Source organism: Pongo pygmaeus, chromosome 3 (genome assembly GCF_028885625.2).
Source record: "Pongo pygmaeus isolate AG05252 chromosome 3, NHGRI_mPonPyg2-v2.0_pri, whole genome shotgun sequence".
Taxonomy (NCBI): Eukaryota; Metazoa; Chordata; class Mammalia; order Primates; family Hominidae; genus Pongo; species Pongo pygmaeus.
Window position 1 is genome coordinate 180389026 of NC_072376.2, and position 24777 is coordinate 180413802.

Sequence of the window (24777 nt, forward strand, 5' to 3'; positions counted from 1 at the left end):
ATTATTCAACATGTCAATCTCTTCAACTATCACAAGGATTCTTCAGGGAGGAGATGGTACGTCTTGGGTAGTGGGCTAAAAGTGGCACACATGATTATTTAAAAACAAAGAGGTCTTTTCCTCTTTATTGACATGTTTTCAATCTTAATGATTATTTATTATAAATTCTATAAATATTAAAAGATAAATGTGTGTATTTAGCAAAGAAGGACTTTAACTTTATATAGATGAAGAATGTTTGTTTTTGAAATGATATCATATTTTAGCAATTTATTTTCTAAAGTGTTTTCTCATACATTTGATTGCCCGATATTCATAATAATCCTCTCATTTCCTGAAAAAACAAACATCATTCTCATTTTTAAAGGCTGAGTCATACAAACATACGACTAGCTCAAGAGCAAAATAGGTAAGTGCAGAAGGCTCTCTCTGTGTATCTCTCTCTCTATATATATATATACACACACATTTTTAATTTAACATCTGATCACATATTTCAGTTATTGCATAGACACTTCTGATTTATTGGAAAATGATAGAGCCTCCATATTTTGGAAAACATGCTTAATCTAAATGTGGTTTAATTGTTAAACAATGAACGATTTTTTTAAGTTCAACTTAAGTTATAAATTATGAAATTGATAATGACAGAAATAATGAATAATATAGATTATGTACTTAATATACATAGTTGCATCAGCATGACCTGGATGTGAGACATAGAGTTCAAGGAGATCATTTTGGAGCTTTAAGATTTGACTGCCCCCTTGGATTTCAGACTTGCGTGGGGCCTGTAGCCCCTTTGTTTTGGCCAATTTCTCCCATGTGGAATGCATGTATTTACCCAATCCCTGTACCCCTGTTGTATCTAGGAAGTAACTAACTTGCATTTGATTTTACAGGCTCATAGGAGGAAGGGAACTTGCTTGTCTTAGATGAGACTTTGGACTGTAGAGTTTTGAGTTAATGCTGATATGAGTTAACACTTTGGGGGACTGCAGGGAAGGCATGACTGGTTTTGAAACGTAAGGACAAGAGATTTGAAAGGGGCCAGGGGCGGAATGACATGGTTTGGCTGTGTCCCCGCCCAAATCTCATCTTGAATTCCCATGTGATATGGGAGGGACCCTCTATGAGGTAATTGAATCATGGGGGCAGGTCTTTCCTATGCTGTTCTTGTGATAGTGTATAAGTTTCATGAGATCTGATGGTTTTAAAAAGGGGAGTTTCCATGCACAAGCTCTCTTGCCTGCCACCATGTGAGACATGCCTTTCACCTTCTGCCATGATTGTGAGGCCTCTCAGCCACATGGAACTCTAAGTTCATTAAACCTCTTTCTTTTGTTAATTGCCCAGTCTCGGGTATGTATTTATCAGCAGCATGAAAAAGGACTAATACATATACATATTGGAACATAGTAAATATGGTAGTTTTCATTTTAACAACAGACAAAGGCATACTTTTAATCAATTGTTTTAGTGAAGCAATTTTCCTTTGCTGAGATATGCAGATATAAAACAGAAACTTCAAGACCTATTTGCATTACTATTTACCAAATTGTTCAAATTGCTATACAATGGACAGTGTAAACATACTGACTCCCCAGCAACATTAGGCAAATCTCTGACCACTATTATCTGTTTGTCTGCTTATTCTGGCTTTCTGGAAAATAATGACAATAATACCTACAATACAAGGTTGTTATTAATATAAACAAACACATAATAAATGACAAAACCAGTTCTAATATATGCCTTTACTCCAAGGCATTACACTCTGTGTTGTGTTCATTTTAGATTTTTCAGTACAGTTTTTGTTTATTTGACTTTTTAAAAAAGATTTACTTTTTTTTTTTTTTGAAACAGAGTTTCTTTCATTCTTGTTGCCCAGGCTGGAGTACAATGGTGTGATCTCGGCTCACAGCAACCTCCGCCTTCCAGTTGCAAGAGAATTTCCTGCCTCAGTCTCCTGAGTACCTGGGATAACAGGTACCCAGCACCATGCCTGGCTACTTTTTATATTTTTTGTAGAGCCGGGGTTTCACCATGTTGGCCAGGAGTGGTCTTGAACTCCTGACCTCATGATCCACCTGCCTCGGCCTCCCAAAGTGCTGGGATTACAGGTGGGAGCCACGGCACCCAGCCAAAGATTTACTCTTATACCTCTGAATATAGGCAGAAATCTGGACTCAAGAAAATTTTGATGATTTTAACCTAAACCATATTTTTCTATTCCTATTGCTTTGATAATAGCACAAGTTGTATCTGTCTCAGTAAACTATTTAATGTAATTCAGAGAACCAACAGCCAAGGGACACATTTCTCCACCCACTACATCATAATAGAGAACAGAAATCACATTCAATTCAAAATACATTTAGAGTCATTTCAAAATTGATAAAGTACATTTTTCCAATTTGCTTACATAATGTCACTAGAAAATTATACTCTAGGGTATTAGAAATAGTGTGGTCAAGGTATTTTAGAAAATTAGAGTGATTTTTGAATATTTTTCAAGCTACATGACAAAATACAAAACAAATGAAACATAGAGCATTTGTCCACATGCATTTAAGAATTACCTTAGAACATTTGGTTTGGCCACTATCCCTGTCTGTAGTGAAGATGCTGGAGCACAATCTACATCTAAGCATTTTCCAGATGTTTATTTACAGAAATGTTACTGTCACTGGCAGCATGTGATTGAATCGTTTAAGTTTAGCATAGATGGCCTGGTGTCAGCCTATGCTCATTGATGGCAAAGTAAATGGCAAAGTTGCTCTTCTAGGCCTCAGTTCCTTGCTAGGGAAAATCAACTTAATGTTCTATTTTTGTCCATGGAATAAAACTGTTTACATGTGCAATTTCTTCCTGTGTTTGTGCAAAAGCAGATGCAATTCTGTGTTACATGGAGCCAGAATGCCACAGAGATATGTCACAGTTTATTCAAAATTGTAACTATTTTTAAATCTTTTCTATTTGATGATATTAAATATTCTTGCTTTTTTCATGTCACAAATTGCGTTAATGATAACATTATAAAAAAGGTTATGTGATATTATAAAATTAACTCTCCCCATAACTGAGAAAACTTAAATATTTAACAAGAAAATTTTTCTTTTATTGTGGTCTTTCATTTTGTCTTTTCACCAGTATCATCTGCTACTTTATGGATAAAATGGAGCTAGAGTTTGAAACATAAACACTATTGCCAGAAATAATCATCTAAATATAATGGAGGAAATAGAAATCTCTTTTTTCCCCCATGATCAATTTCAACACCAATTGTAAGTCAAAACATCAAGGCTTCAATATAAATACATTCAACTACCTTGTATTACCAGTGTTTGATGATGAAATCCTAAAAGATGACACCTGGTGAATCTTGAATCTTTAGAAATTTTACAAAAGAGCACAAAATATATAACATATCAGATCACAATACCAATAAGCAGTCGCCATAAAAAATTGTAAACGTCAAGGTGGCATTTCATCACACAAATGAGTTAATCTATTGCACTGTCACAAGACTGCTTGATTTAAATATTTTTCTTTTTTATAATGATGAAAATTGAAACACTATAATCCTAAACTATAAAATGCTATGGTAATATTCAAGAAATTGGAGTCCATGATTTGATACCAAATTATGTTCTCAAAGGCCTCATTTCTGCTTTTGATTTTATAAGTGTAGATGCAAAGATGCAACCTTTATTATATTGGTTGAGGATGTCTTCCAAGATGTAAATTTAGAGAAGGTTTTAAGAATATAGCAAAGCACACCATCATGAATCCACCCAATAGGTAGTAGTTGTAACGGTTTCAGTATTGTATTTGTTGTTACTACTGTTTTTATGTAGTTTAAAGACTAAAATACCTATAAAAATATTTGTCGTTATCTTTTTTAAGTAACTATATAGCATAGATTATAAACCCACTTGTCTCTCATTAGTATTTTAGATTCTCCAGAGTTGAATGCATAACACTATAACATTATCAGCAAATAGAAAAAAAAAAGTTTTGTGAGAAATTATTATTTCAATTTTGTTTGCGGTACTAAAAACACTGTCATTTTTAAAATTCATGAATACAACTTCACATTACTTAATACACATTAGATTATTTGTCTTCTCAATAACAATCATTTGGTTTTTCCCAAGTGATTGTTCTTAACATTATATTTTTATTACAAAGTCAGGTTTAAAAGTTATCTTAAAATTGATGTTTTTCCAGGAAAAATAAAGTCTATAAATTTCACTTTTCTGTAATTTTATGCACAGAGAATTAATCTTAGGGTGAATCTTAGAATGAATCATTTGAGTCTTAATAGCAGTTCACCAGTGTTTCTTCTTACCTAAAATGTTTCTCATTTTTAGAAAGTTTGAGTTCAGACAAGATGCAGTGAGAACCCTTTCTCTAGGTTTGAAAGCTTACCTTGGTGCAGCTACTTTATGTGATGACTTATGGCAGAAATCCAGCAGCCTACTGTTGACATTTTCATAGTAATTATAGACCAGGAGTTGGCTGCTTGGAAGAGCAAAAACATGTTGCATATGCCATGGCGAACCCTTGATAATATACATATATATATTTACTGTATATATATTTATTTACTCTATATATTTACTGTAGTTCAAACATGATAGTAAAAAGTTACAGTGTTCTTGTAAAGTAAATGAGAGTTTAAATGCAAAAATCAAAATTTAGGAAAGACTGTCTAGAAATTAAAAATGAACATGTGCTCCGTAACTGCCAGGATCAATAGAAAATTTCTACAGAAGAAATAAGATAAAAGGTTGTGTTATCAACTAATAATATTAACCTGGGTTGGGGTATTTATACTAACTACTAACTCCTATACTTGATCTGCAAAGAACAGGTTACAGTTTGCTTCACTTACCCATATTTGAATGTTTTATGACTATTCCTTCTGCACTCCTGGAATGCAAGATACAGAACTCTTAAGAAACATGGCTCTTTCCACTACTGACACCGCCTTTCAAAAAGTGCTTCAGGGACTCATGAAAAAGACAGGTTGCATGTGACTATAGTAATCATGGAAGAGGTCATGGAAAAAGGAAAACATAAAAATAAGTCATGAAAAATGAGAATGAGATACATAACAGGGCAAAGGCCGCCTTTTCTAGACGAAAAACTCACTGTGAGGAAGACACAAAAAAAGAAAGAGCAGCAAATGTGGCGTGAAGATAGGTGATACCTGATTTGTGTGAAGAATGCATGAAAGAGGAAACAAGGATAAGAAAGCAAATATGGTTTGGAGGCAGGTATGAAGAGCTTTTGGATTTGGGAATAGGAAATTTGGATGTTGTTTGGTGTTGATATTTGAATAGAAAGCTTCTGGTGAGACCTATCATCAGGAACATCCTGGCTGCCTGTGAAAGAGCTCACACTGCAGTATTACCTTGATGAATTTCCCACCATCCATGATTTGGCCTTCAGCCCTAAAGCCTCAGAAACCTTGTTCTGTCAGCAGAAAACATGTGTCAGGAAGACTGGTACATTTGCTCCCTGAGGCTGAGCTACATTAAAATCAGAAATTTGCTGGGTGAGCATGGAATTGAAGAAAGGAAAATTTTTGACCTGTACATGTTGTAGAGCATTAGAGTAATGTTAGAAACGACCACTGTCTTTCCTTAGTACTGGCAAAGCTTGCCTGGGTAAATGATTTTTCTGTGTCTCACTTCAGACTTCTTCTGATGAACAGCCACCCTCCAAGTATATGTTACAATATTTGAAGAGTCTCCAGTAGACTTAGGAATCACATGATCTCCCTCTAACGTGGCTATACATATATATGAACTGCTCCATTATGTGGAGTTTGCGGTTTATCCCACCGAAAAAAATACCGTTTACAGATTTTTGGAAGGCAACTTACAGTTGCAGCTATATGCAATCCTACTCTGTAATAAATTAAAGGATGAATAGAAGATTTTAAACAGAACAAGATCGGAACTATGATTTGGGGAAAAAAAATTGTTCAAAAAAGTATTATTGGTACTTGCAGACAGGGCGAATCCTGAAAACACGAAGGTTAACTACAAGACTAGCCTAAGGGATGGATAATGAGGATCTGGCCCAAAGAAGAGTGAACAGTCTTGGATTTGAAAAATACTGCAGAGAAGACCCTGAGAGGATATGCAAGTGATTTGATTGGGAACACTGAGGAGGAAGACAAGAGTCCAAGATATCGTCAATAATAAACTTCCTGTAATTGCAAGGTCATTTAAATTTTTTTTGCATAGCTTTAAGAGTTGTGTTCTGTAGAAATGATGGCATTGCACAGCTCACTTTTACCTACGCTTTAAATAATCACAGCTGAGAACTGCGAATTCTCTGAATATTATACACAATTTTTTTTATATCTAAGTATTTTCTGAAAAAGTGACCATAGATATCTTCAAATTCTGAGTTTCTGTACCCCAAAATAACTAAGGATTTTTGGCCCAGAAGATTAGCTTTGGAAAAGCATCAGTTTAATACATGTAGAAACACTTTATCAATTATGTTGCAAAAGTAAACACTCATAATTGAATGACAATAGTACAGAGAAATCCTAAAATCAATATAAATAAGATCAGAGACTAGAGAGAAACTACTTTGCCAAACTAAACACATGTACAAATTGTCTTATCCAATGGCTTTGTTAAAGAACAAAAAACAATTTGTTAAACACTGTGAAAAAAAATTTATGTGGCTACTTTATTTGCCTTTTATTAATGAATGTAAACTTTAAAAAGAATTAAACAAAAGTTTGTTAAATAATAATTTGAATATCCTTAACTAGTTGGACAATTTTATTTACAAGGTTATTTCAGTTGAAAATTGTAATATGGTTGACCCTCTGTATCCATGAATTTCACATCCATGCATTCAACCAACCACAGGCTGAAAATACCGAGGAAAAAAAGAATGGATGGTTGCCTCTCTACTGAACATGTACAGACTTTTTTTTTGTTTGTTTCTTGGTATTTTTTCCTAAAAAATACAGTAAAGCAACTATTTACATAGCATTTATACTGTATAAGGTATTATAAGTACTCTAGAGGTAATTTAAAGTATATGGGAGAATGAGTGTAGGTTACATGCAAATACTATATTGTGTTATATTAGGGACTTGAGGATCCACGGATTTTGGTATCTCTCCTGGTGGGGGTGTCCTGGAACCAATTCCCCGTGGATACTGAGAGAAGACTGTATATGAAAATATTTCAAAAACCTAAAAAATATGCTACCACAAATTTGTATAACATACAAAATTCTATTAATATGTCCTTTACACAGCTTATTTTGATGATTAGGTGATTTAGCCAATATTTATTTAAGAAAGAAACTTGGTGGTGGATAATATAACGTGTGCCCAATTTAAAACTCAATCTGAAATACATATTTTCACATACTAAATGGCTATACATGATATAAATATTGCAACATTGCTATAAAAATTAAACTATGGATTTTTTATTATGCCATCTAGGAGGAAGTTATTTAAATATACAGTTTCATTAAAGTAAAAAAAAATTTAAACCCACAAACCAAAAGGGTTTTAGCAAACAACAAACACAAATCAGAAACATCACAGTATAGTCCAAAAATAAAAAGGTGAAAATTAAGTTATCAAAGTCCAATAACTAAGAACAAACTTTTTTTAATTACAACTCCTAAATCATGCAACTAACTGCCGACCACTTACAAGAACTATTACTACAAGAACATAAGCTTTCTTATGTTTCTAACATGGCACATTGCTGAAGAGCACTTAAAAGCTATTCAGGGGCACATAGGCTGAACAATCAGAAGTCAGGGAACTGCTCTTAGCTAAAAAATAATCGTGTGTTAATAGCAAAGTAAGTGTCTGACATCCCCAGTAAACATTAACTTGGCCTCAGATGATGTTTTGACGTTTTACTTGACTTCTGATCCTAGTTCAAGAGTAGCAACTAGCACCAGGGGTGCTTTTGTCACCTTTGAGGCTGATGCCAAGGATCCTCTAGAATCCACACATTAGAGCAAACAGCATATTCAATAAAGAGGCACTCCATCCAAGAGTAAACATAAGACATCTTGTAGCAAAGCCAGGTAGCTTTCAGCGACTCAAAGCAAACAAAGCAGTTCTGAAATTAGATGTCGAGATCTCATTCACTGACCTAAAAATTGCCTATGCTTCTCAAACATATTCAAAACTTGGTTCATGGTATACATTTAAAAATTTTTAATATATTTTAGTTCCTAAAAACGAATATGGGATATTTTTTCCTATCTTGACTACTAATTTGTCATCTGAATTAAACATGTCATTCCCCATAGACAACCTTCCCATTTTAAAAAATTTTTATCTAGAAAAATATGTAAACTAAAGACAAAAAACTTTAAATTCTGAAATAAACAATTTTAAATGACAATAACATTAGCAAAGAAAGTTAGCATAATCAAAAAGAAATTCCAAAGATAATGTACTAAATGTGTGGTCTATGTACAAATACTCCTTTGCCTAGTGTTACTTTCAAATTTCACAGCTTCCAAACTAGTTCTTCCCTAGTTATCAGTGTGGAGTGTGCGTTTAATTCACAGTTTCAGTAAGTACAATAGTTCTTTAAAACTATAAAGTGTATAACATCTCAACCCCAAAAAAATATATTTTATGTCAAGGAAAAATGTCTCAGGTAATACTAGGTTAATGCTGTTGATACAATGTTCTAGAAAAGTTTTGCCTCAGGGATTGTTCATTTTAGATGAATCTGACTGCCTCAGGGACATCCAAGGAGAATATCAGATGTTGCCAAGGGCACCTTAGGCAGCTTTACTGGAAGACTAGGAGGTTGTCTATAATTTCACACTATACTGTATGCCATGAAAGGCTATAAATATTGTCCTGATATTCTAAAACTGATTCTCAGCAGATGCTAATACCATGTGCCAAGGCAATTAGCAAGCTTGTATTTCAGAGTATCTTGCCTATCGTACCCTATGTAAATATTTTGAAAGTCACAAAGTAGTTTGGTAATAGAAAAGTAAAAGTGAGCTGTGATTAAGGGACTATTAAATTACTATTTTTAGGAGGTATATCTAATATTTTACCAGTATTCAGGCGCACAATGCCCTGCAATGTTTTACATATCAGAAGACAATTAATTAGATTGAGTTGTGGCATTTTTGGTTCCTTTCTCATTCCTGCTAAATGAGCTTTTACTTATGCTAAGAATAAAGAACTCACAAAATTATCTAGAACACTCAACATAAAGATTTCAAGTTGACTGAAAGATTTATTTTAATTTTCATCAGAGAATATTCCATATAATCATTTATTTCACATAAATACTTAGTGTAAAATTTAGCATTAAGTTCTCTGTAACTTAAAAATAAATTACAGAAATTATTGAATTTTAATTTACTCAAATTTATATTTTCTTCAGTGTAGCAGCAAATTAATTTTGCTTTTATGCTAAAATCTCCAAAACAGAACCCATGTTCAGTGTTATTGTTCATAATATCTTAAATGAAATTCTAGATGTAGAGGACTTCAAAATATATGTAGACAACAAAATAGTCTTAAAAACTTACATATATTCCAACCTATCTTATATATGATAGGATTTCATTTTTTTAAGTCAATAACATTACATCTCTCTTTGATATTCAACATGGAAAACAGAAAACTATGTTTTCTACTAGGACAGAGATTGCTAGGTTTTCTCAGAACCCATTCAACAATGGTTACACTTATGTTGTATTACAAATGATATGTATGTTGATTACATACGATAATAAGTTGTGAATCCTAGAATTTAATTAAAGAAAATAATTCCTTTTTCCATTTTATATAATTTGATAATAGGAAGAAGTCAAATTCTCTTCAGCCAAGAAAAGGGGGGGGGGTGGCGGCACAACTGTAGAAATTAAAAATTAGGCACAGTAACACTTAAAAAACAGCTTCTGAAGATGTTAAACTTCTAATCCAAACAACAGATACTGTAAGAACTTTTTTTTGAGACAGGATCTCACTCTGCCATCCAGGCTGCAGTTCAGTGGTGTGATCATGGCTCACTGCAGCCTCCACCTCCTGGATGAAGCAATCCTCCCACCTCAGCCTCTTGAATAGCTAGGACAATAGGCATGTGCCACCACAGCCAGCTAATTTTTTTTTTTTGAATTTTTGCTGAGATGAGGTCTGACTTTGTTGCTCAGGCTGATCTCAAACTCCTGGCCACAAGTCATCCTTCCACCTTGGCCTCTGGAAATTCTGGAATTAACAGGCGTGAGCCATCCCACCCAGCCTAGTATTTCTTTTAACAGCTATTTCTGACTACATAAGATATTCAGACCTGCACTTTGATATCAAAAAAGGTCAGTAATAAAAATGCCAGTAATATGCTGTTGCCAAATATAGTACCTCTGTAGGGATAAACATTACTATTTGAACAGTGTGTGATTTGAAACTACTGACATTTGTAAGACTAATGAAGGACAGGCAACTAGAAGTTTCCTACTGCAGCTTCAAGACATACTGATCAAATTATAGCAAGATCATGGTGATTCTGTATAAAGGACAATAAATTCTTATACAAATTTCAAACCTTAATCAATTCCTTGGTCTAGCAGGTAAGAAAATAGACAGTCAATGTGACTGTTTAAAAGGACCAACTGTATGTCAAAAGATAGAAAACCAAGCCAAGCACAATGTGCCATGCCTGTAATCCCAACACTCTGGGAGGCTGAGGCGAGAGGATGGCTTGAGCCTAAGAGTTTGAGACCAGCCTAGGCAACAAAGTGAAACCCCAGTCTCTACAAAAAATTAAAAAAAAAAAAAAATTAGCCACACATGGTGGTACATGCCTGTAGTTCCAGCTACTTGCGAAGCGAAAGTGGGAGGATCACTTGAGCCCAGGAGTTTCCCGCTGCAGTGAGCTACGATGACACCACTGCACTGAAGCCTGCGCAACAGAGCAAATTGCTGTCTCTTAAAAAATAAATAATATAATATAATATAATATAATATAATATAATATAATACAACAAAAAAAGCAATTCGAGCTCTCTGTAGTAATTGTTTTAAAGTGGTCAACTGTTAAAAAAAAAACATGGTCTTTAGAGTTAGAAAGTCGTTTCAAACTTCACTGATTTTGAGCAGGTTGATTAAGCTTGCTGATACTGAGTTACTTTATTTGTGAAAGAAGATTAATAATCTACTTTTTTGATTGTTAAAAGATTTTATCAAAAAGAAAAACATGTAACCCAATTAAAAATGGGCAAAGGACTTGAGCAGACATTTCTTCAGAAATGCTGTACAAGTGGCTAACAAGTATATGAAAATATGCTCAACATTACTAATCATTAGGGCAATGCAAATCAAAACCACAATATCAACTCACATCCATTCAGATGGCTACTAACAACAACAACGGCAACAAAATGTAAATTAACAAGTGTTAGCAAGGGTGCAAAAAAATTGGAACCCTTATCCATTGTGAGTAGGACTGTAAAACAGCGTAACCACCACGGAAAACAGTATGGCAGTTCCTAAAAAAATTACAAACAAAATTATCAGATGATCCAGCAATTCCACTTCTGAGTATATATCCAAATAACTGAAAGCAGGATCTTGAAGAAATATTCGCATACCTATGTTCATAGCAGCATTATTTACAATAGCAAAGAGGTAGAAGTAACCCAAGGTTTTTTATTGACAGATAAGTGGATAAATGTAAAATATACATACAATGGAATATTGTTCAGTCTTTTAAGAAAAAGGAAACCCTGTCACATGCCACAACATGGTTGAAACTTGAGGATGTTATGCTAACAAAAGCCAGTAACAAACAGACAAATACTATTGTTCTACCTATATATCTAAAGTAGTCAAATTTGTAGAAACAAAAAGTAGAATGGTTGTTATCAGGGGCTGGAGGAAGGGTGAAATGGCATGTGGTTAAATGAGTATAAAGTTTCAGTTCTGCAATGAAAAAGTTCTGGAGATTGGTTGCAAAACAATGTGAATATACTTGACACTACTGAATTATACACTTAAAAATGGCTAATATAGTAAATTTTATGTCGTGCTTTTTACCACAACTAAAAATTATATATATTTATATATAAACATATATTTATATATAAACATATATGTTATATATTCATCTACGAATACATATATAAAATATATATGTATTCGTAGATGAATATATAATATATAAACATGTTATATATTTATATATAAACAGATATATATTTATATATGAATATATAAATATACAAACAGATATTATATATTTATATATGAATATATAAATATACAAACAGATATTATATATTTATATATGAATATATAAATATATAAACATAGATATGTTTATATACGAATATATAAATATGTAAACATATAATATATATTATACATATTTTATATGAATATATATTATATTTTATATATGAATATATAATGTATATTTTATATGTGAATATATAATATAATATATAATATATTTTATATCAATTCATAAATATATATTTATATATTCATTTATAAATATGTATTTATATAGTCATTTATAAATATGAATATTCATATATAAGCATATTTCCATATTTATATATATGAATATATATATTTGAATATATATGAATATATATATGCATATGTATATTTATATATGTTATATTTATATATATGTTTATATATAATATATATTTATAGAGAGATATATTATATTATATATAGAGAGAGATAGATATCATATTAAGTGGGATAATATATTTAAAGTGCCTAGCATATAACACAGACCCAAAACAGCATTAACAGATGAAGAAGCATTAATCTTCTGTGTTTAAGGACAAAGTCTTTGGTGCCAAAATTCTACTACTGGAGAGAGCCCTGACTGATACTAGCTGTGTGATCTTGGCCCTGAGTTTTCTCAGCTGCACAATGGATTAACAGTTGCACATTCCATATAGGGATATTACTAATTAATACATTTTTAAAAACTAGTCCGGCACAGTGGATCACGCCTGTAATCCCAGCACCTGGGGAGGCCAAGGTAGGAAGACCACTTGAGCCTAGGAGTTCGAGACCAGCTTGGGCAATATAGCCAGTCCTTATTTCTAAAAAATTAAATTAAAAGTGAACTTATAATACTCCTTGCATGTGATAGGCTGTATTAAAGTGCTTGTTATTATTACATTATTATCAATTTCTAGACAAGGAAGAGTCTGTCATTATATTTTTCTTATAAAATTTTTAGTTCTTACCTCATTTGATATTTTGGGTGACTGCATTTTTACCATCATCATTCTCTATAGCCATAGTGAGTCAAATTTTGAGTACCCTATTCACATATAAAATACAGACTATTTGTGGATTTAACTTATTTTTAAATGTAATTTGGTTAGAAAAACAGCCATTAATTAAATTAAAATATTTTAAAATTTTTCCATCAAATATCTAATAAAGTTGTATTTACTTTATAAATTCTGACATCATAGTTTTCTAACACATATTTTTTCATTTTTATTATCTTTGTCATCTTGCTTACTATACACATGTTTAGTGCACTATTAAAGACATTGTGTTTAAACTTAATTACCATAGTTAGCTGGAATTTTCAGAGAATAAAATAAGACAAAAAGAGGAATCCATGATAAAATAGTATGGAAAAGTTAAAATAGAGTTTATTTGTCCTTGCATATTCAAAAATGTAGATAAAGATGTGGGATATTTTACTGATGAAATGCTATAACAATCTGAAAACAGAAACATTAGCGTATAGTTCTTTCTAAATCCACATAAAAATGCTTAAGAGAATGCTGTGGAAAAAGAAGCAATTTTTGTATATGCCACTCGTTATTTGATTGCTTAAAATAGTCATGTATACCAAATGTAAGTTTTTTCCTAATTAATTTCCTGATCAACAGTAAACCAAGCTACCAAATGTTCAAACCTAACAAAAAATATATATAATACAGATAAATGCAATAAAAAGGTACTTAAACTTTTTTTTTTTTTTTTTTAAAGACTGAGTCTTGCTCTATTGCCAGGCTGGAGTACAGGCACACGATCTCAGCTCACTGCAACCTCCGACTCCCTGGTTCAAGCGATTCTCTTGCCTCAGCCTCCCGAGTAGCTGGGATTACAGGCATGTGCCACCACACTCAGCTAATTTTTGTGTATTTAGGAGAGACGGGATTTCACCATGTTGGCCACGATGGTCTCGATCTCCTGACCTCAAGATCTGCCCACCTCAGCCTCCCAAAGTGCTGGGATTACAGGCATGAGCCACCGCACCCGTCCAAAACTTTCTTTTCTATATTGAAATAGCATAACTTAAATAATAAATAACTTTTCTAATCAAACAGTTATGAAAACAGAATACTGAATTTAATTATCTCTGTTTTACAATAAGAGTGATAATATGGCTTAAAAGTTTCCAAAATATACAAGCCACATATAAAAACAGAAAGAATCTACCTCACAGATTCTTAAGATTATTATTATTTATTCAACATGATGCTTTTAAAACCAATAAATGAACAAATGAAATATAATGGTGCTATTTCTGAAGGAGGGAATAAAAATTTTTATTAGGCCATTATTCTTAATTTATAAATAGAAAAATCTGCAATATATATTTGGAGGTGGGTGACAACATTTCTGATTCAGACCATTATTTCCTCAATAAAGGAAACAGTTGTGAGCAGAAAATTTAAGGCCAGATGACTTCTGGTGGAAGAATATTAGGGAAAGCATCAATCTTTGGGAGAAATGACATGACTGCAAGGGAAAAATAACTTTATGAAGACTTTTTACCTACCCTTTTACCTTACATATTTGTATACTATATTATTACTATTAATTTAATTATGTGTGAATAACATATTAAGCAAAATTATATAATCATCCGTTATAATATAATCATGCCATGAATATATATGAAAAATGATAAATAAATTGGAACGTTTTTCTGTAGCAAGTATGAAGATGGAAAAAATAAAGGATCTCTCCAAAAAACAAAACCTGATAGACAGTGCAATTCACCATCTCTGTTTATGATTCAGTTAAGAAGCTCAGGCATTCTAATTGCCAGTAATCTCCTTATGTTAAGAAAAAAAAAAGTCTGAAGAGTGAAGCCTGTATGGGAATTCTGGCAAATCTGATTTGCTGCAGTTTTTATTTCCTAACTGTCCCAGAGATACTAGAACCAAAAAGATTGTTTTCTTTGCTTTCAAGCCTAAGAGCTGCATGAACCTGGCAAGGGTGTCACTTCTAGTATTATTTCAGCAAAATGTTGTTTGTGTTAGTGGTACTTTCCTTTTTCTGCATCAGAGGAAATACACCAGTAACAGCAAGAGAGTATCCTGTTCTTTAACTAAGAGATGTGAGAAGTAAATTCTGATTTTTGCCTACCAATCACCATTAATGCCTTAACACAGGGAATTCCATTCCTGTGACCAAAGATCCACAGCTCAAAAAGATTTCACAGAAGTCATGCTAAATGATTTCACTAAAGGAAAACAGCATTGGTAAGTAGATTCAGGCTCTCCTTAACATGGTAGCTTTTTGGACACTCTGGTTTGGTTTTGACCTTCGACATTTCCTTTTAGAAATTAGCACTCTACTACTTACCACCAAACTCCTACACCTAGAACAGTAGGTACTAGGTGTCATAGCTTTGGCCCAGCAAGCACTACTCAAGCATGTCCATCATGGCTAAGAGGATACTGGAATAATATGGAATTTGGAAGAAAGATTGATTAGGGAGGCAAACAACTGACAGGCAATGATAAAAAAACATTCCCATCAGAGGACACGGGGGTGGAGACTGAGAATATTTTCAAGAGATATTTAGATGATTGAAAGAGCATAACCAGATACCGTAGTTACCAACATTTTCTCTGAGTACTGAGTATTGCTTGCTTTCTTTTAGTGCTGATCATTCCCATTAAAGATGAAATTTCCCAGTATCCCTTGTAGCTAGGTGTTGACATGTAACTAAGTTCAGGCCTGTGGGATACAAGTAGAAGTAATGTGTGATGACTTTCAGGTGAATTCTGGGACAAGGTGATTGTCCTAGATTTTCTCTTAAACGCCTCCTGTTAGATAGGAAATGGCTATTAATAGAGAAGCTTGCTTGAGAGAGTAACCCTGAAAGCCCAGGCCTGGACACCCACTTCCTGATGTTCTCATGCTTGCAAAACAGAATTCTGTCGTTACTCGGGTACTCTGATTCAGGGTCTCCTTTCCGCAGAACTTAACCTTTCTCTAACCAGCGCACTGGCAGTTTAAGTGAAGTGGAAGAGAAAGAAATAAATCTGAACTGTCAGTAAAGTATCTGGATTTACCTATACAACCATTAATTGAAGTTCAGTAGTTGAAGAAGAAAGGGAAGATGCTAGTGCTTGATATTACCTATTAGGCAGCAAAAATATTTAAAGATGTTAGAGCAACGCAATTATGTTGTCGAAGAGGAACTATGGAAAAAAGAATTGAACCAACTGGCTGAGGGTGCACCATGATGCATGTCATTGTCATCTGCTGTTGACCATTCTAAAACTGGACACGACAGCTTGGACACGGCATTTCTATTTGGCACGTTTTGGAACTTATAGGACTAAAGTGGTTCAATACTTATAACTTTATATTTTATAAAAATTGAATTTTTATTTAAATTACAAAACTGGGCTTGAGGTGGCCAGAAATTGAACTGGCCAATAAAAGACAACACAGCTCTAAAAAACCTTTAGGTAAGTATTTTTCAATTGGCAATGTATTTTGAATATAATGTCACCTCATTTAGTAAGTATTTTCTAGTGATAACTCTGAGACAATTATTGTGGTAATGCTAGGTGAATTGTAGGATGGTGGAGAGGAAGGGAGACTACAATCTGTAGCTGTAGGGAGTTCACAGTCTAATGGGGTGTCCAAATCTGTAAACTAGAAGAGGTAGAAAGAGTAGAAAAGATGAAATGATTTTCAGAAATGAAAAAAGACATATAAATACTCCAGGAGCTTACAGGACTTGGATAATATTTATAGAAGTCAAAGATCAGCCTTTAAAAATAAGTACATAAAATGAAATAAAATTATGACCCAGATCATGAAAACTAAAGTTGTATGAGAACATAAAATGTCACTCTGAGTCACAATCATAAGATCTAAAAGCATCCAACCCCAAAGTCTTACTGTCAGAGTAGCAACATAAATGCTCTATAGCGGTACACGATGTTCCTTTTGTATATCTAGCTAAAAAGTTTAAATATATAATTCCAAGCAAGCTGACTAGCAGTAAGAAACAGAAAAGCACACTGTGTCCACACATGTAACAGTAAAAGAAATCATCTCAAGTTATAAGATGCAGAAAACCTAACCAGGAAAAGAAAAAAAAAATAAAGAAGCCTAACATGTCTTAACATTTTGGGGGTGGGTAGATGGATGTTGACTTTCTACTCAACATGTTATGTGTAATAACTATACACATATCTGACGCATACAAAAAACCTATAGCACAATATATAATTGCCTCTGTTTTCAGATTAATCTGTTGTCAACTTGACATACACACATATAACACATATATGTAGATATACATTTATGCATGAATCTATACACATAAATACATATAAACATATACAACATACATAGACAGAGTAATTTGTTTCTCTTACTTACACTTTTATACTTAGTTACACTTTTCTAGTCATTGACTGGAAGTTATGAGAGCTAGAGGGTTAAAAGTATTGCTTGCTTCTCTTTAATTTCTGTTAGGATGAACCCATGGAAAATCGACTAAAGTTTTATGATCAATTCATACCTCCTGACAGAATCTGATAATGTGATACCAGCTCTAGCTAAGATTCCCTCCAGAAACAAGCAGATCAGTGGACATTCTCTGACCTGCCTTCCTTCATCATGTGATACCTGATGACAAAACCAAACTTAAATCCTGACTGGCAAGCAGGGTAGTGGTTGTAGTAGCAGGTCTAAAAAATAGGAGTGTGGAGTTTGTACTGTGATCATGGCTTAACTAGGATCCTGATGACAAAAACAAAAGTCAGGATGCTGCCAGAGCCTAGCCCTTTGCTGCTTTAGTTACTCACTGGTCCCAGAATTGTCAAAGATTGCCTATTGCTTCTCTTAAGAAGTCAATTGCCTCTCTCCATTAAATCTCCCCATAATTTAAACAATATGAATAATAGTCCAATAAAAATACTACTGCATGCTACAGTCTTCACCAGCTCTGATCTGCAAATATATACACTATATTCACAAGCTTTTAAGAACTAAACCCAGTGTCCGTAATCACCAAAAAAAAAAAGAAAGAGAGAAAAACACTCATGATAATGCACTCAATTAACTGTGAAGAATTCCCAAGAAATGCCTATGCTCTCAACTACAGTGAAATATAGGTAATTATTACCACAGTTACAAATGTTGTTTCATAGTGAGAAACACTGAAAATGTACATTTTCGTAAGAACTGGATATCCATTATTGAGAAAGCATTCTTAAACAGAGAGAACAGTAGTTCACTTTATTAAATATATCCAAATTACGAATAAATCTTTAATTTTATTTCTGATACATATTGTTAAAAAGTATAATAGTACAACTTTGTTGCCAGAAAGGAGGATCCCTCAATGGTAAGAGTGTGCCTGTAACTCAAGAAATATAATCAGGGCACATCATAAACCTAAACAAAGTACTGAGAGAGCATTCCTTAAAGATTCTCATTGTTTGAATTTTAATGGCCTGTAGAGCCATAGAATACTTTATTTAGAGTAGACATAGAAACACATTGTTGTATTTACTTTCTAACAATAGTAGAAGTTGATAGACCCTCGGGAATCTTTACCCCTCTGTAGCCCACTAAGTGCCAGGAAATATCCCTCACCATCATCCATTATCTCTTAATCTGTTCACTTAAGAACCTCACCTTAGATGAAAAAGGCAAATAAAAAGAAAAAACAAATTAAGAATTTCTGCTTACTATTCAACACCTGCAAATCAGGTATTTTTTAAAAGTCAACTTATAATTTGAGTGCCTCTGAGACATGTTAGCCTGTATTTTACATTTTCTCAATATTCTACATGTCCTTTAGCTTACATTAAGGTTAAATTTGTAAAGTTAAACTGTAGAACTTTATTATTGCATTAAATATATCCAAAGGATATTAAACATCACTTAAGGAATAAATGTAAACTGAAGTTGATTATGGTTTCCATAACACTAATGGTAACCATTCCTTAAAACAAAAAGTTCAGAATGAGCCCCAGGTATTTTTGTTGAAAAACAAATTTAATTTAATCTAGAACTATTTGAATTCCCATTAAAGGGTACAATCCTGTTTTATTTGTATGAGTTACTTAAAAATTAGCATGGCCATCATTCCTCTTTTTTCTAAGTTTTTATTCTATTGATTCCAAAATACGATATTTGAGGGCTTCTCATATTTTATCTTTTTTTGTCATTCCTAATTAATTCATGTAATTCAGTGAAATCCATAATAGATAATTTTGATAATGTTATTATACCATGCATTACTAATTAATTCATTGGTTCCAAATTCCATACTCATTTATTACATGATAAAGCATATGGTTTAATTAAACTATAAAATATAAATATTTGAAATATGCAATACATACGCCACTTGAGCTAATAATTCAGTTTCCTCATAATGATCCTGATTTCCAATTCTCCTAATATATTCACAAGAATGGGATGAATGAACCCTTTACTCCTGCTCTGGGAGAAAGTAATGGTACCCCACAATTTTCCCACTGAGGAATCTTGTGTACTTAATTTTATCACTAGTCAACAGAGCCCCCCCACCAAAAAAAAAAACCAGCATGTAACCAGTATATCTACTGAATATATACCACTGTTGAGAGAGTTTTTATTCTATTTTATTTTAAAATCACGTAATTGTAACCTAAGCAAAGCATGCTGGTTCTATCTACTGTTCTTATGTTTAAATGTGTTGACTTTTCTATATCTTTAGATTAAGTGAAACTTGTATGCTTTCCTAAAACATAGATATTAAAATCTTTATCAGAATTTTTATACTAATAATCAAATAAATTGATAATTTTCAAAACAGTGAAAGCTCTTTATGTCTATAACATTAAGCGTCGTACACTCCAAGTGTCCTTCAAAAGGACAACAAAGGTAACAAACTTTATTCAACAGACATTGCTAGCATAGAGTAGTCAAAAATACTTGAGGTTTCTCCTGTGTTAATACCTACTCATTGCAAGCTTGTTTCTCCTGTGTTAATACCTATTCATTGTAAGCTTGTCTTTACTTTCATTGCTTCTCTAGCATTTATATTGAGGAAATCGGGAAGATGAGCCTCAACGGCAGTAGTTCTTATGCCCACCTACTCTCACGTAAGTCTATCCATGCTCTTTGTTCCTAAAGTTTTATTGTAAATCAATTATATTTACATATTTATATTACAAATACACAGAGTAACATTTATTTTTAAAATTATTCAATTAAAATATAATGCTAAATTGTATTTTTAAATATTATTTAAGATAGTTTTAAAATGTATTTCAAAAGAAGGAACAGTTCAAACTTTCATTAAGGAGTCACTTGTTAAACAGTGCTGATTATGTAAAACAGTCACTTAGGAAGAAAAAATAATCATGAGGATTAATCCAAGCAATAATTATGCTGATGCTTCCCAAGGCTTTTTTATAAATAAAATTAATTATATTTTATGGGAAAAAAGCACAAAACAAAAGTACTTCAGTTAAATTTTTTCTCAGATAAGAGGTTCAGAATTCCATGTTTCTTTGCCCTCATATAAAGTGAGTACATAAATCATTATTTGAGATATGAATGCTCATGCTGAACATTTAAAGGTAGATTCATGCAGTATAGTATTATTTCAAGTAATGCCTTATCGCCATGTGCTTCCAGCTGAAAACGAACTGAAAAATAACATCCTGAGAGCTACAGAAAAGATTATTAAGCTAATGATTCCCCAAAAGGAAAAGAATATGCATAAATAGCAATGGGGTGGATGGTCTAGATAAGGATTATATATTATGCATTCTGAATTATTATTTGAGAAACCACACTGTCAGCATACATTTTATCATGTTAATAATAAGCAACAGGTGGTTCAAGGGTAAAAAATGATGGCATTTATCTGCTCCATTCCCTCCAGAAGTCATCTTTGCAAAAACATAACTGTCTTAGTAAAATGGTAATACTAAAACCTGATGAAAGTTTTTCAAATAAATCAGTATTTATTTTTAGGTGTAGTATATACTTCAAAACAGATATTTGCATAAAATGTATCAGTAAATCCTTTTCAAAATTTATGTACAATTTTGATGGACTTTTTCCTTGAGATCATAGAAGAATAACTGAGAATGATATAGCAATAAAATACTCTGTCTCTGTAGAAATTGACTCCATAAATTCTAGCATATTTAGCTCTATAATAGGCAACTCAGCTTGTCTCAATAGTTTAAGTCAAACACATTCACAAACTGTCCAAGTCACTCAATAATTCAATAAAGTAATTTGAATAAAGTAAAAGAATACTAAGTTATTCAAAATTTAAAATACATTTTAGAGAAGAAAGCTTTTATCTCTGCTCTCATTTAAGACAGTAATACTCTTACAATTCTCCCAGTGAGGAATCTTGTGTAGTTGATTTTATCAAAAAAAAAAAAAACCAAAACAAATAGAAAACAGCATGCAACCAGTATTATCTACTAAATATATCCCACTGTTGAGAGGTCTTTCAAAAATTCATTTCTAAAAGATTTTAAAGCAGCCATTAAATAATGAAATGTCATAATGTCAAACACTGTTCAAATACTGATAAAGTGTTCAATTTTTTTTTGTTTTTGTTTTTGGGGTTTTTTTTTTGCCAAATGAGGGCCTGATAAACAAATTTTTTTTAGGTTTAGGAATATCTCACTCGCTATCCTTTTTGCTTGTACTCAATATTGGTGTAAACTTAAAACAAATATGCAACGGGTATGCTTTTATAAGGGCATTTATTTTGCAATAAAATGATGCTTAAGCTTTGTTCATAAAGTATGTAGGCAAAGTTCTCCATTAAACATTCTCAATCAAATGGCTAAACCTAATTTTAAAGTAAAAATTTGTGTTTCTTCAGGAATCCCTCTGCTACATTTGGCTTGTCAGCTACTTCATGGAGAGGCTGAGAGAATGGGTTAGAGGAGGCAGGATGAAAGCTAGCCTAGGCTCCCATTTATTTTCCCAAATGGTGACTGAGTCGGAGCTGATGAAAGAAGTTAACTCATCTCCACGTAATGCACTGCAGATGGACTCCACGAGAAATTCTCTCAAATGTCATGGTAAGGATTGGCAATGAGTCTGGGAATCACTCTCGCTCCAGTTCAGGCCTTCCGCGTTTTAAAGGGTGGGCTGGGGGCGGTATTCAGCCATCAGGGCGGCCTCCTCACTGGGACAACCAAGTTTAAGGCTTCCAGTTGTACCGCGCTCTGTACGCGAGCAGCTCTTATTGGGCTCCATTCAGATCAGGTGAGGAAAATAAAAATGACTGGCAAGCTAAGGCCACTGGCTTCAAGTGTCTAAACCTGGCTCCCTCATAATAACCCTTTTGAAAACTTCCCAGGGGAGTCTACGGTTTAACTCTTTTATCGCTGTCACCTGCAATCCTCCAACCCTCGCAACCCCTTCCAGCAGAGTTCAAGGCAGTGATTCATTTTGGAATAAAATGTAATCAAATGCATTGCAAAGATGTTCGGGATTAAAGTCATGTCGAAGCACAAATCTGATCGACAATTTTATGTAAGCGGGAGCAGTTCAACGAGTCCTTATTGGTGCCGCCAAACATCCTCCCACCCTTGGAGAGCGGGCATTTATAAATCTTACATCTTCCTACCTCCTCCCTCAAATTTCTTAATGGACCATTAGTGACGGGATCGATCCTAGTTACTTTAGTAGCGATACAACGCAAAAGCAGATCTGCTGTGTTTACCAGTGCCAGAAACAGCGTTCAAAAGTTGAGAGGGTAGAGCCAGCACTTTGTAACCTTTGTGGGCCGGGAGCGGGTACAGGGGAGAGCAGGGTGGGGGAGGAAGAGTGGGAACCTGGTGAGACCTGAACTCCCGTGCATCTAAGAAGCAAGCCCTCGAACCAGCTGGGAGAGGGCAGCGGAACTGTGAACTTCTCCAGCAGCCCTGCGCCGCGGCGTTTCCCTAAACCCCTCTCCTCAGAAAACGGAGCCCACTCACCACACACACCCGGCCGCCGCGGCCCCCGCCTCGGAGCAGCGCGCGCGTGTGCCCGGGGATGGGGGTGCGCGGCACTTACGTCTCGGAATTTGTTCCACTGTCCGACTTCCTTGTCATACTGAGAGATTGTGGTGAGCCATTGTTTATCATCCAGAAAATTACCGCCGTCCGACCGCCCCACGGCTGCAGCCACCGCCGCGGCAGCTGCGAGAGACTGACTGCACCAAGCGGCTGCACACACACACAGTACGGCTGACACCTTAAGCATCTGGGAGAGGAGACACAACGGGGGGTGGGGGGGCATGTCAGTGTCAAATAAGGGGTACGAAGCCAGGGGCGACCCTGGAAAACATGCATTAGCAACGACGAGGATAGAGGGAGGAGGAGACAAGCAGAGGCAAGCGTGTCCCCTCCCCGCAGGCTTTACCCCCAAAAGCCGGGCACTCACACACACGCAGACCCAGAGGAGGAGAGGTGGGTATAAGGAAGCAAGCCCCAGCCGCAGCAGCCCGAGCGGGCACAAAACCGCTTCCTGGCACATCACCTTGTTGTGAGCCAGCACTGTGCTCGCAGCTCCTGCTGGAAATGCAGCCCTGCTCTGCCAACTCGCTGCTTTCTGGAGCTACTGCACGCGCCGCCGTCTCGAGCCGTCCACTCAGCTCCCTGCACCCGGCGCGCTCCCCCCATCTCCACCCTCCCTTCGCGCGCGGATCTCCAGCTTACTCCCCTCCGTTCCCCCTCCCTCCCCGACCTCCGTTTTTTTCCTCTTCCACCTCCTCCTATCCCACCTTCCTCTCGCTGGATCCCAGCTGCAGTTGGCTCCGGATAGGACGCTTGGCTGGAGCCAGAGGACGAGGTAGCTCCTAGCCTGGGAATCCTTATCTGCTTTGTAACCTCTCCCCTCCAGAAGAGGTTTTCATGTTCGCGAGACAGCCTGCTCATTCTCTGCTCCTGGATTTAACACAAAGTGTACTATCTCTCGCAGTTGCCTCTGCTCCACAATTTCCAGGGTTGTCAGGCAGACGTGAGAAACGAGATCTGAGGAAAACTTTATGCATCAATAAATAAGAATACCTGGACTTCCTACCCTGTAAAGCTCCTGGACTCAGCTCCTCCCTAAAGAAAGGCCATCTATCCACAAGGTCTTGGGAGATCTGTTTAATTTCAGAAAATTTAAAGTTTGCTGTGAGCTTCCGGATTATTACCGAGAGCAAACTTTCATGTTAACGGTTGCAGTTTCTTTTTTTCTTTTCCTTCTTTTTTTTCTTTTCTTTTTTTTTTTTTTTTTGAGAGAGAGAAGCATAACCAGGTAGGGCGTTTGAGAACACCTATATCTCCCACATACTGTAGCTGCATTTTTCCCTTTATAAAAACTCCCTGGCAACTTTATTTTAGAACGTAGAACCTGAATCGGAAACTTTAAAAGCCTACTGTCTCCCTCCTGCAAAATAAGAAGAGAGTTTTGAAGCCCGAACACCAATTTTGTATTCCAAACTTCCATTTATGATAAAATATTTGGTTTTC

The 24777-nt window shown here is 34.7% G+C and overlaps 1 protein-coding gene across 4 annotated transcripts in view; it reads right to left on the bottom strand.

The window, feature by feature from the left end:
* The window catches only part of SPOCK3 (SPARC (osteonectin), cwcv and kazal like domains proteoglycan 3), a 499153-nt gene extending 475019 nt beyond the window's left edge, over positions 1 to 24134 (bottom strand). The window contains exons 1-2 of one of the 4 annotated variants that reach the window (XM_054486169.2): positions 23798 to 23932; positions 23333 to 23521 (exon numbers count right to left, since the gene is read on the bottom strand). In XM_054486169.2, the coding sequence (XP_054342144.1) occupies positions 23333 to 23521 (189 nt within the window). In that variant the 5' untranslated portion in view covers positions 23798 to 23932. Of the gene's footprint in view, positions 1 to 23332; positions 23558 to 23701; positions 23765 to 23797; positions 23933 to 24041 lie in introns of those variants that run through there. The other 3 variants (XM_063664262.1, XM_054486170.2, XM_054486168.1) reach the window with 3 other exon arrangements.
* Between the last annotated feature and the right edge of the window lie 643 nt (positions 24135 to 24777).